This window comes from Pocillopora verrucosa, chromosome 4 (genome assembly GCF_036669915.1).
Source record: "Pocillopora verrucosa isolate sample1 chromosome 4, ASM3666991v2, whole genome shotgun sequence".
Taxonomy (NCBI): domain Eukaryota; kingdom Metazoa; phylum Cnidaria; class Anthozoa; order Scleractinia; family Pocilloporidae; genus Pocillopora; species Pocillopora verrucosa.
In genome coordinates this window covers 3,595,752-3,607,194 of record NC_089315.1, presented here as the reverse complement: position 1 = coordinate 3,607,194, position 11,443 = coordinate 3,595,752, and the positions used below count along the sequence as shown (strand labels likewise).

Sequence of the window (11,443 nt, the reverse complement as noted above, 5' to 3'; positions counted from 1 at the left end):
CGTGCAACACTCGAGAAACAATTGACAGCTTTGCACGTGGTCCGTGTTATCATCTTTTTAAGTGGTATGTGTTTATTTTGTTGACAAAGATGCGGACCGAGACCAAAACTGTTCCTTCGACTAGATATATTTTTGACGTTAGTGGATCACATCATATAAGCTTGCCTCCGTAAATCATTTATTCCAGATAACATAATCAAATAAACACGCTAACGATGGTATCTGAATTCGTCCTTGGCCAAACACAAACGACTCCACAAGATCACTTTCTCCAGGCATCGAAAACATACACAAAATCGTCCATAGTTAATTTTAATCAGGCATTCATCTAGAGATGGCACCAAGCAAACCAATCCAGAAAAATATAATCGGCACACTCAACAAATCATGAATCCTACAACACAGCGTGCCGTCAAAGAACTGCTCAAATCAAAATGTTTGGTGCAACTCATCAACACCCCAAGCAGTATTTGATTAAAAAATTTTCCACTCACTCTCGTCGTGAAGGAATAATAACCATGATCGCGCTATGGTGCACAAAACTCTATATTCTCTCGTATAACTATCCACCATTTTCACAGCATGAGTAACACGTTTACTATAGGTAATCTGATATCTTTCATCTGTCCAGTAGTATCGCATTTCTCGTAAAGCGCGGTAAAATACACGTTTAAAAACACAGAAAAGCCAACACTTCCCAGTCTAAAAGATGATTCCAATTTACGAACCGCTCTCTCCGAATTCCCCATTACTTCGTTGAAATTTGAACACCTCTCAAACCATAGAACAAAAACGACGCTCTGATTGGTGCGCGATACATACCCTAAACGATTTGATTGGTGCGAGCAACATACCACTTCCTGTACGCTAAAATAGATGTTATTTCTTTTCAATAAAAAACTCAAAAACGCATATTTCATGTCTTGTGATGAAGGCAACCACTCCTTTGCCTAGCTGGATTGGACGTTGAACCAACATCACGGTTACAAGAAAAATTTTCCTCTCGGAACACAATGATGGTTGTCTCTACATCCAAGCTCTTTTTGCTCGCTTTATTTTCGGTGGCTGGAACTGCCAACGGTAAGCTGATCTTTAATCTCTCGAAATTCAGGTGTCATTAGTAATATTGCTGTCAACAATTTATGTCGCTTAATTGAGCCATGTCTGCACCGAAAAACGTAACATGGAATGAAACTGGGGAGGAGGGGTTCGAACCGCTTTTCGTGCAAAATTTCTCTTCAAAACATAAGTAAATCAGTGCCTTCCTTTCGCGTGGTTTAAGCTTATTTAAGCTTAAAATGTAGGGAAGTTTTGATTTATTCTGTTCTTAGGGCGACGAGAGAGACCTGATAGAACTTTAATTAAGGCGCAAAGTTTCTTTATTTATTCATTCGATAATCTGTTTTATAACTGCGCCCCAATAGTGCCAAAAGTGGGGTAGTTGCGAAAACGAAGACCTAAGACCCCCTACGAAAACGAAGACCCATTACGAAAACGAAGACTCCCCTACGAAAACGAAGACAAATTACGAAAACGAAGACCTCACACGAAAACAAAGACCCATCACGAAAACAAAGACACATTTCTGAAACAAGTTCAAAAGAGGTTGGTATTACCTTTGAGGACAAAGATTATGTTCATGAGACACACTACGAAAACGAAGATCCTTACGGAAATCTTGAATTCTGAATTTGACACGTCTGTAATTTATTACGGAATATTTCAACAGTAGAGCCCCATGGAGCCTTCAATGGGACAACTTAAAAAAAAATCTTGCATTCTGAATTTGGCGCGTCTGTAATTTATTATAGGAGAATATATCGAGTTAGTATATTCTATCAACTATAATAGGATAACTGTATTGATCTGATTTTAATTGCGTTCCTTAGCTCTTTTTTTTTTAACATAAAGCAAATGTATTAAGCGAATCAAAGAATGCGATGACATTTTTACCAGCAGCAAAACACACAGGACAAAGCTTGCATGATAGTCTTTGTATTTAATGTTTCCGGAAACTCATTTGAGTGACATTTCATGAATAATCCTGTTGATAATTAAGTACCTATGAGAAGCTTTGAAGTGCCGTCTTCAAATTTACGGTGCACGTGGTTTCTTCCACTTGGCGTGCGTGGCTCAAATAACGGCCCAAAAGCTTCACGTTTTTGTGTGAAGGCAGCTCACTGATGGATCAATTTGCAATGGAATACCGCAGTTTAAGTGGGAGTAGCGTAATGCTTTGATTAAGGCATTGATCTGTAATTTTTTATCCGCAAGAAAAGTTTTATTGGAATCAATCAGACGAATTCACCTTTTGGACTTCAGATTTGATTCAAACAAACCCCGAAAGTTCGGACAATGAGTCGAGCTCGAAACACGTGTTCAAACTTCGGCTTTGACATGTTTTATTCGGCAAACGACAGTACATTCTTCCTCGCCGGAAGTTTAATTACCGCTAGTCGATGTTATTGTTATTAATAAACTTAGATCTTGTTGCTTCATTATACACCACCATATGCGTGTAAGGTCTCTTGTTGAACAAGTAACGTTTATATTGAAGTAATAGCAAGGTTTTGTTATGGTTGCCAAGAGCTTTTCCGGTCCCTAAACTTATAAATCGCAAGGAGGAGTAGCGTAACGCTTTGATTAAGGTATTGATTTGTAACTTTTTACCCGCAAGAAAAGTATTACTGAAATCAATCGGTCGAATTGCCATGTTTTATTCAAACAACAGTGTATTTTTCCTCGCCCGAAGTGTAATTACCGCTAGTCGATGTTATTTTCATTAATAAACTTATATCTTATTGCCTCATTTTATACCATGATATGCATGTCATGTCGCTTCTCTCGTTTTAGCTTTAAAGTAGTCCCATTGAAGGCTCCATGGGGCTCTACCGTTTTCGTAGTGTGTCTCATGAACATAATCTTTGTCCACAAAGGTAGTACCAACCTCTTTTGAACTTTTTAGAAATGTGTCTTCGTTTTCGTGATGGGTCTTCGTTTTCGTAGGGGGGGTCTTCGTTTTCGTAATTTGTCTTCGTTTTCGTAGGGGGGGTCTTATGTCATCGTTTTCGGAGTCTTCGTTTTTCGCAACTACCGAAAAATGGTGCTTTTACGCCAACAGCATTTACCCATGTCTTGAACATGTTAGTGTCCAGTATTAAAACTCGTTTTCAAAGACATTTTCCTCGTCACAAACTGCCGCATAGATGAGCAGCAACCAGCCGAGAAAATGCGAGAAATTTAAATCACTGTTAGGTCACGTTACCTTCAATTATAACCTCTTCGTCGTTTTCAAATATTTTCTTAATGTCCGTGCCTGTTTAGAGATGCTTTTTTAATCACCTTGAACGCGCGCTTACTAACGAGTTTGATTTCTACCTTTACAATGAGAGTGTGAAGGTTTAATTGTTTAAAACCTAAAAGCTCTGTTGAAACAAGTACAAGTCCCTTCCAGAGTGCGACGTGCGTGCGTGAACTTTGGTTGAGGAACGACAAGTGCAGAATAGCTACTCGACTCAACATAATCTTTTTATGTTGTAGACGAAGCATATTGATCACATGCAGGAGCTGATTGATTTACGTGAATCTCATTTGGCAAAGTGCTTTTAAGAATCAAGGTTTTGTGATTTAGTCCTCAATCCAGTAATCGGGGTGGTTATGTAACTTCCAAATTATTGGCTGTCATTTTACTTGAAATTTTCAAAAAGGCTGGCTAAAAGACTTTTTTTTGTAGCGGTTTTTTGTCTTACGAAAATGATTAACTTGTAACCGTCATGTCAATCACTATCATACACAGAAAAACTTCGTACGGGATTTGAACCCATGACCTCTGCAATACCGGTGAAGTGCTCTACCAACTGAGCTAACAAGCCAACTGGTCATTATGTAGAATCCAAACAAATAGACATATTTTGCGCGCTAAAAGACAATTGGCTACTTAAATGGATTTCTGAAAGTAGTTTTCAATATTCTTTCTCCCTGGATCAAAGACAAGGTGAATCTTACCCATAGTAATCTTTCTTAATGTTTGGAAGGCATCGCTTGAAAGTTTTCCAAGTTGCATTCCAGATCTGTCATAGAACAAGCTCTTTACCATTTACTTAGAAGAATTGTCGATTTACTTTTTCACGTTGATCGTTTTATGTGGATAGCATAATGTTGCTGCTTTGGGGAGCTAAGGTTGAAAAGAAAGAAATTCCCCTTGAATTGCTTCATACATGAATCCTTTGAGGAAGGAGCTAGTTTGGTGGCTTAAATTCGAAGACAATTAAAACGTTGAAGTTTGTCGACTCGCTTGACTTTAAGGTTGCTTAATAATAATTGTAATAATAATAATAATAATAATAATAATGCAACAATTTCTAAAGCGCCCTATTCTAGAGCTCTAAGGTGATTTACAGTATAATGTCTAAAGCAGTAACTTAGAAAATAAATCAGAAAATTACTAGAGCAAAACAACAAATGAAAATAGCGCTTAAAAAGATAGGTTTTAAGGTTACCCTTAAAAGATGTAAGATTTAAACTAAATTTTATATGTTCTGGAAGATCATTCCAAATTAAAAGTTTAGGGGTACAGACCGAAAAGCCACACTCACCATAAAGTTATATCTATCTCGATCTAGGTGTCACTAACAAGTTCATGGTTGATGATCGTAAATTCCTAGATGGCTTGTAAGTTTGCAACAAATCACGAATATAGCTAGGACCTAAATCATTTAAAGATTTAAAGGTCAACAGTAGGATTTTAAAAACAATCCTCTGCTCCACGGGAAGCCAGTGTAGTTCTCTCAGTAAAAGAGCATTACGGTCATATTAAAAACCACATAAGATTAGACGCACCGCACAGTTCTGAACTAACTGAAGTCTATAAATCAAGTATTTCGGAAGTCCATATGAAAGAGAGTTACAGTTGTCCAATTTACATAATCACGAAGGCATGCACTAACATTTTGGTACTCTCAGCTGACAAGAACTTCCTGATACGAGAAATATTACAAATGTGAAAAAAGGCGGATTTAAAAATGGCAGCCACTTAAAGTTTCATAATCAAATTACTGTCAAAAATAACACCTATGTTGCTGGCAGAGTGAGAGGGAGTTATAACTGAACCATCAACCGCTGTCAAAGAGACTGGAATTGCAGCCAGAGTCCTTCACATCCATTCTTACTGACATCACAAACGAAGCCCGCGAAACTTGAAAATACTTTCCTTTCCTTTCCTTCGTAGGTATCACCTAAATGTTTCTCTGCTTCTTTTCCTCCTCAGCTAAGCTGAAAGTCGAGGTGACTCCAGTAAACAGCTATGCGATGGAGTATTCCTCACTCAAAATAACCTGCACTGCTTATGATGAGGCCAATGTAGAGATGCCAGAAAGCATCCAATTTATTGAAGTAGATGATATCTTGAATGAGAAGAATTTAAACGATAAGTACAGCAACCTCAACTTTACGACAACACAAGAAGGTAAGAAACCTCGAAAAATTTGTAAACTATGCTTAAACTGGGAGAAATTTCAGTTTATCAGGACAATTCAACCATAGGTTACTAAGAAGAACAGGGTTTTCTACTTCTCAGTTACCCTTGAATTGGAATTGTAAATCACAGACGTTTGGTATTATTTGGTCCTTACATTTGCTTCAGGAAACTGAACAAGTTTAGTTTTTTAACTGTTTTAACTGCCACAGTTTATTAAAAAAATGATGCCTACCACATTCTACCCCCACATTCATTTATAAATTATATATATATATATATATATATATATATATATATATATATAACTTATTTTGATGCTGATTTTAATAAAAGAAGGGCTCATGAAAAGTTTCATGTCTCAGCTCCTTTTTCTTTCTTTGCAGACAATGGTGGCAAGCTCATAGTTACCATGACAATCCTCAACGTCACAGAAAAGTACGAGTTAAAAAGAGATCATAGTTACCGATGCGTCGCATACGCAGTGAACATTAGTAAACCCGCACAGTTTGTCTTCTATATTTATGTAATTCAAGGTATGTTCTTTAATAAACATCTAGATAAAGTGATTTTCAAATTTAAGTGAAAGAGCTACATAATTGTAACTGTTTCTGTAACCCCCGGCCAGAATAGCACCTAAAAAGATATTTGACTACGCATGCAGGACATTTACTCAAGCAACAATTGATGCATCACCGAGGATAAATCGCACTTACCTCTCTACCTCGAGCTTTAAGTAATTTCCTTGGAAGTTAATTTTTCGTCAGTTACCATCAGCTGACTTGATGTCTTTGTTATCTCCGATTATTTTCCGTTCAATAGAAAGGACAAGTTGGCGAGGTTCTGCTGTAAATAATTCCGTATGCATTTAGTGATCAGTTATAATAACTTCACCCACTGTATGTAGTGGTGACTGGGCTTAGATATAATTAGTTATAATAACTTCACCCACTTTATGAAGTGATGAGTGGGCTTAGATACAATTAGCTATAATAACTTCACCCTCTGTATAGTAGTGACTGAGCTTAGAAATAATGAGTTATAATAACTTCACCCACTCTTTCTAGTGGTGAGTTAGCTTAGATATAATGAGCTATAATAACTTCACTCTATGTAGTGGTGAGTGAGAATTTATATAATAAAATAACAATTTCCATCAAGAGTCAAAATTGATCCTAGATTTTTTCCTTCCCTATGCTTTGCGATTGGTCTATAAAACTCATGCCACTCTTGCCGCCAATCAGATGCAAAAACTAAGACCACTCACGACTTAGCCACCTGCGTGTTCCCGCACCGCAAACAGCCCGCTTGTTTAAAAATATAGCGCTTATTGGCTCATTGAGATATCGTTCTTCGGCGGCTGATTGGCCGTTGAGATTTACTTTAAACAGTACTCAGGCAGTAAGAGCTCCATTGTTCGTTTTCTTTCAGAAAGTGACATACCCAAAGTGACTGTCTCTAAATTGACAGTGGATCATTCCGTTTCCGCGACGATTTTTTGCAACATAACATTTAGGGGAAGCCAAACCACAACACTGAAAAGTTTGTGGTTGTCCAAAGACGGCGAAAACCTGACTGACACTTTAGTAAAGGACGGAATTTCAGAATTCACTTCGTTGGTTCTCGGAGATATTAGCATGAAAGATGGAGGGATGTATTCTTGCAACCTGAAAGTCCTCCTTAAAGGCAAGGTGCTTCGCGAAGTGAAAGAAACTACCTCGCTCACAAGTAAGTGCTTCGTTAGCTACTATGTTACGTACGGATCCATTTCATCATCATCCTTCACCGGGCAATAGTTTTCATTTACATCCTTCTATTGTGAAGTGGCTTCATTTGCCTGAATCCCCATGAAACTTCCTTACCCCAAAAAACGGCAACCTAAGTTAAATTAGCTCCAAGGAAAGAGCTTTTCCAACTTCCTTGTTGTTCTTGTTATTATTATTATTTTCATAATTACTATTATAATTATTATTATTGTTATTATCACTATCATCAGTGATATAATTGTTATCCCTGGTTATTGTATTTAGTTGTCATATTGTTGGTGTCAGTGGTAGTAGTTAGTATTATCGGTATTGCCAGTAGCATTATCATTTCCATCAGCATTATTATTATCATTTCCATCAGCATTATTATTATCATTATTGTTGTTTTTATGATCATTATGATCATTATGATCATTATTCCAGTTAAACCGTGGTTTGAAAGTAAAGATGGAAAAACTGTCGCGAAGAAGTTGGGAGACGACTTAACTTTAGAGTGCGGTGCCAGAGGATACCCTCTGAAGGTGGAATGGAAGTTTAAGAGTGAGACAGACGAAACAGTTAAGACTTGTATAGGTAAGTTTGAATTGGACATAATTCGAAAAAACTTTTATTGTTTGTCAGTCAGTGGTTTAGTTCCTTCTCTGCATTCAATCAGTCGGTAAGCGAGTCATATTGTTTGTTCAGCTGTGTATCAACCATTCTGTCAGTCAGCCTGCCAGACAGTCTTGTCGCCAGTCAGCCATTCGGTTCAGTCAGTCAGTCAGTCAGCCAGTCAATTAGTAAGTTAATCAGTCAGTCAGTCAGTCAGTCAGTCAATTAGTAAGTTAATCAGTCAGTCAGTCAGTTAGTAAGTCAGTCAGTCAGCCAGTCAATTAGTAAGTTAATCAGTCAGTCGGTCAGTTAGTAAGTCAGTCAGTCAGTCAGTCAGTCAGTTAGAAAGTCAGTCAGTCAGTCAGTCAGCCAGTTAGTCGGTCAGTTAGTAAGTCAGTCAGTCAGTCGGTCAGGTAGTAAGTCAGTCGGTCAGTCGGTCAGTCAGCCAGTCCGCCTTTACGTCACTCTATCATTCCCTCTGTCAGCAAGGCAACATTTTGTCCGTCATCCAGTTTGGTTACTTAGTTAGTCATTTAGTTATTCGGTCGGTTAGTCATTCAGTCCGTAAGATCATTCATCAATCTTGGGTTACTAAGTCCGTCAGGTAGATCAACTGTTATGCTGATGATCAGCCAGCCAGTCAGTCAACTTGTTTTATAGCTACCATCCATTATCAATCGGCCAAAAGACGGTAAGTGTATCGATGCTATTTGCAACCGGTTAAGTGCACTATTCTCAAATCTTTATAAATGTTTATATTTTAGATTCTTTAGTGGATAAGCGTTACAAGGTGAGCCAGAAGGGACCTTACGATCCCTATTCCTTGACCATCACAAGCTTGAGCAAAGCTGACCTTGGAGTTTATTACTGCTGTCTGTCATCAGGCTGCTCTAAGAACATTAACGAGGAGCAGTGTCAAAGCTTTGACATCGATCAAAAAAGTAAGTATCTTTAGTGACATCAAGGTTTGAGCTAGTGCATAGGTACATTTCGAAGAAAAATGTCTGAAACACCTTCGAAGTACATAATTTTCTTGCAAAACAATCCTTATTATTACCTAAAGGAGATTTTCGTATCGATGGAAGAGAATTGCACATGCATAGAGTAATCTATCACTGTTTGAAAGTGCTCTTATGAAGAGAACTCAGGAAACATATCGTCTCGTTGCCTCGAATCCAGCTTGAGACGGTGAGCATCTTTGTGGCTTTTGTAATTGAACCAATTGCGTCTAAAAAAAACTGGATTTTAGGCCGCTTCACGAATATGTTTGTTCAGTTGGTAAAGAATCGGTCTGCTAATAGCTTTCAACGACAATCCTTAGTTTCCTGTCTGTTCGAGGCTTAACCTTTTAACTCCCATGAGTGACTAAGACATAATATCTCCTTACAATATCAATGCAATATCAACCAGATAAGTGACGAGAATAGAGAAAAGTATCATTTTGGGGATAATCAGTTGATCCAATACTAAATTCTCTGAACTAACACTATAAGAATTGTATAAGTGAATTACAAATTTGATTTGGGAGGTAAAGGGTTAACCCGGCAGAGCAGATCGCTGAAAGACCTCTCAAATATCATTGAAATTACGCTTGTAAAAATTGTAACATAACAGAGAAATCTGTCAACCGTCATTGAATTTCATTTTATATATTTTAACATTTTTAAATTTTCACTCTTTTATTCCAAAGGTGAACCAACTACTGGAACAATGTCTGTGGTTGCCCATGACGTGTTCCTCAGTGATATTTATTTTTAAATGTAGCCATCCATTGCCTGTTTTCCAATTCTTTTTTCTTTATGTGATTTTTCCCTCGATAGAATGCCCCTCACTGGCTGCTGGCATAGAGAATGGTTATAAACACGGCCGTGGGTCCGTGGAAGGCTCTTTGGTCTGGTTTAGCTGTGCTAATGGTTATTCTCTTGAAGGAAACAAATACCTCTATTGTGATGAAGATGGTCAATGGAATGGTACAACACCTTCTTGTCTAAAAGGTAAATTAAGTATGTTTTTTTTCAGATTCAAATTTAAAAAGATAAACCATGACTTTTAAGAATAACTGTTAAGCAGCCGATATCACTTCTTACCTCTTACTTACATGCACATGAGTTAATACGCTTACCGAAGAACATTAATATGTCAGAAAGCTGTACGCTAACACAGCTACACATTCTTTTTCAAAGATTGTCCTCAAATGAACCGCACTCTAGAAAACGGACACATTGATGGTAATGGATACACATCAGGTGCAGTGTATAGCTTTCTTTGCGATGAAGGGTACAGCATAGATGGAGAAACCTCGCTGCGCTGTGATGAAAAGGGACAATGGAATGGTAGCATTCCTGTATGTTTAAAAGGTAGGTTAAAGTCTCAGTGTACTACTTGATTACCTTTTGTAACGGCCGACCGGTTATGCATAAATGCTTTGTTATAATCGCCACCTAATCGGGTTGTGTCTCACAAAAATATAGCAATTAGTAGAAGCAGCTGTAGTAACAGAGGAAATAGTGGCATTAGCAGTTAACAGTTCTTTTGGTATCGGTAGTGATGGATGTTTTGCCGGTTGTGAAAGAGGTAATGCTCTTGATAGTACGAGGATAGTTAGGGATATTGAAGTTCTCTGTGTTCGTGGTACAGGTGTGGTGGTGATAATTATTGCTTGACTGCGGTAGCAGCGGTGATATTGGCAACCATGGCGATTGTGTAGTGTTGATAGTTTTGATGCCAATTGAGATCATTTTAATGCGAGTGGTGGGTGTTGTGTCATCTTGTTGCGAGTGCGTAAATAAAAATAACTCTGAAAGTCTTTCATGCGTACTTCCCCCTCACTGAAAAACTTTCAATCTACCCCAGCTCGTACAGATAAAGAGGAAAGGGATACGAACAGCTGGTACCTTTACGTCCTAATTGGTGCTGCAATCCTGATTCTGATAATCGCTATTGGCCTGTTGGTAATTTGTTGTCTACGGAAGTCAGGTAAAAAAGATACAGCAACCGCGAAGGGTGATGGAGAGGCAGAACTGGAAGCTATTATTAAACCTTAAGTGCCTGTGGATAATAAACACGAATGTAACACTGCGCCACAAAGCAATTGCTCTAAAGATCCTGTGAGTGTGGTGTTAATGAAAGATTTCCGTAGACCCTAACTATGTTTTCTGGATTTCAGAGTGTCACGTCTTTGATGTAACTCTTATAAGAGCCCTCTTTAAACGCTTGAATATTCCCGCCGTAACTTAACGCGATATCAAGAGATCCTTCCTTAGTATTTCACTCAATATTTGAAATGCCTGTTAAGTTAACTTTTTAAGTGGCGACCTTAACTTAAAGAGATATATTAATAAAAATCCACTCAGAGCGATAAGTTCCATCGACTTACCGTCTTGAAGTAATCCACTTTGAAAAGTGGATCTCCACACCCAGAAACGCTGACAGAGTGTCGAGCTTCATTGTTTAGGAGAAAATTGTACGTGCTTGTTGTAATGTACAGAAATTCCCTTATTCATTGTCTTCCTTTAAATTTTCATCGTTTTACGAATGTTTGCTTTCGAAAACAACAATTTAGAGGCTAATATGAGGCGGAATTTAAGCTGTTTTAATTTATAGATTTCATAAA

The 11,443-nt window shown here is 37.9% G+C and overlaps 1 protein-coding gene across 1 annotated transcript; it reads left to right on the top strand.

Annotated features, from left to right (window-relative positions):
- Positions 1 to 950: 950 nt before the first annotated feature.
- LOC131775904 (uncharacterized) lies at positions 951 to 11,155 on the top strand. Its single transcript, XM_066165698.1, has 9 exons — positions 951 to 1,080; positions 5,267 to 5,464; positions 5,860 to 6,009; positions 6,905 to 7,201; positions 7,663 to 7,812; positions 8,595 to 8,771; positions 9,651 to 9,824; positions 10,014 to 10,187; positions 10,684 to 11,155. The coding sequence occupies exons 1-9, from the start codon at positions 1,014 to 1,016 to the stop codon at positions 10,872 to 10,874; spliced, it is 1,578 nt and encodes a 525-aa protein (XP_066021795.1). The 5' UTR covers positions 951 to 1,013; the 3' UTR covers positions 10,875 to 11,155.
- The last annotated feature ends 288 nt before the right edge of the window (positions 11,156 to 11,443 follow it).

Excerpts from the sequence above, each read along its gene's own strand:
- LOC131775904 (XM_066165698.1), top strand. The coding sequence starts at position 1,014 with ATGATGGTTGTCTCTACATCCAAGCTCTTTTTGCTCGCTTTATTTTCG. Across the intron at positions 1,081-5,266 it reads GGTGGCTGGAACTGCCAACG|CTAAGCTGAAAGTCGAGGTG; the intron begins GTAAGCTGATCT and ends TTTCCTCCTCAG. Across the intron at positions 5,465-5,859 it reads CTTTACGACAACACAAGAAG|ACAATGGTGGCAAGCTCATA; the intron begins GTAAGAAACCTC and ends CTTTCTTTGCAG.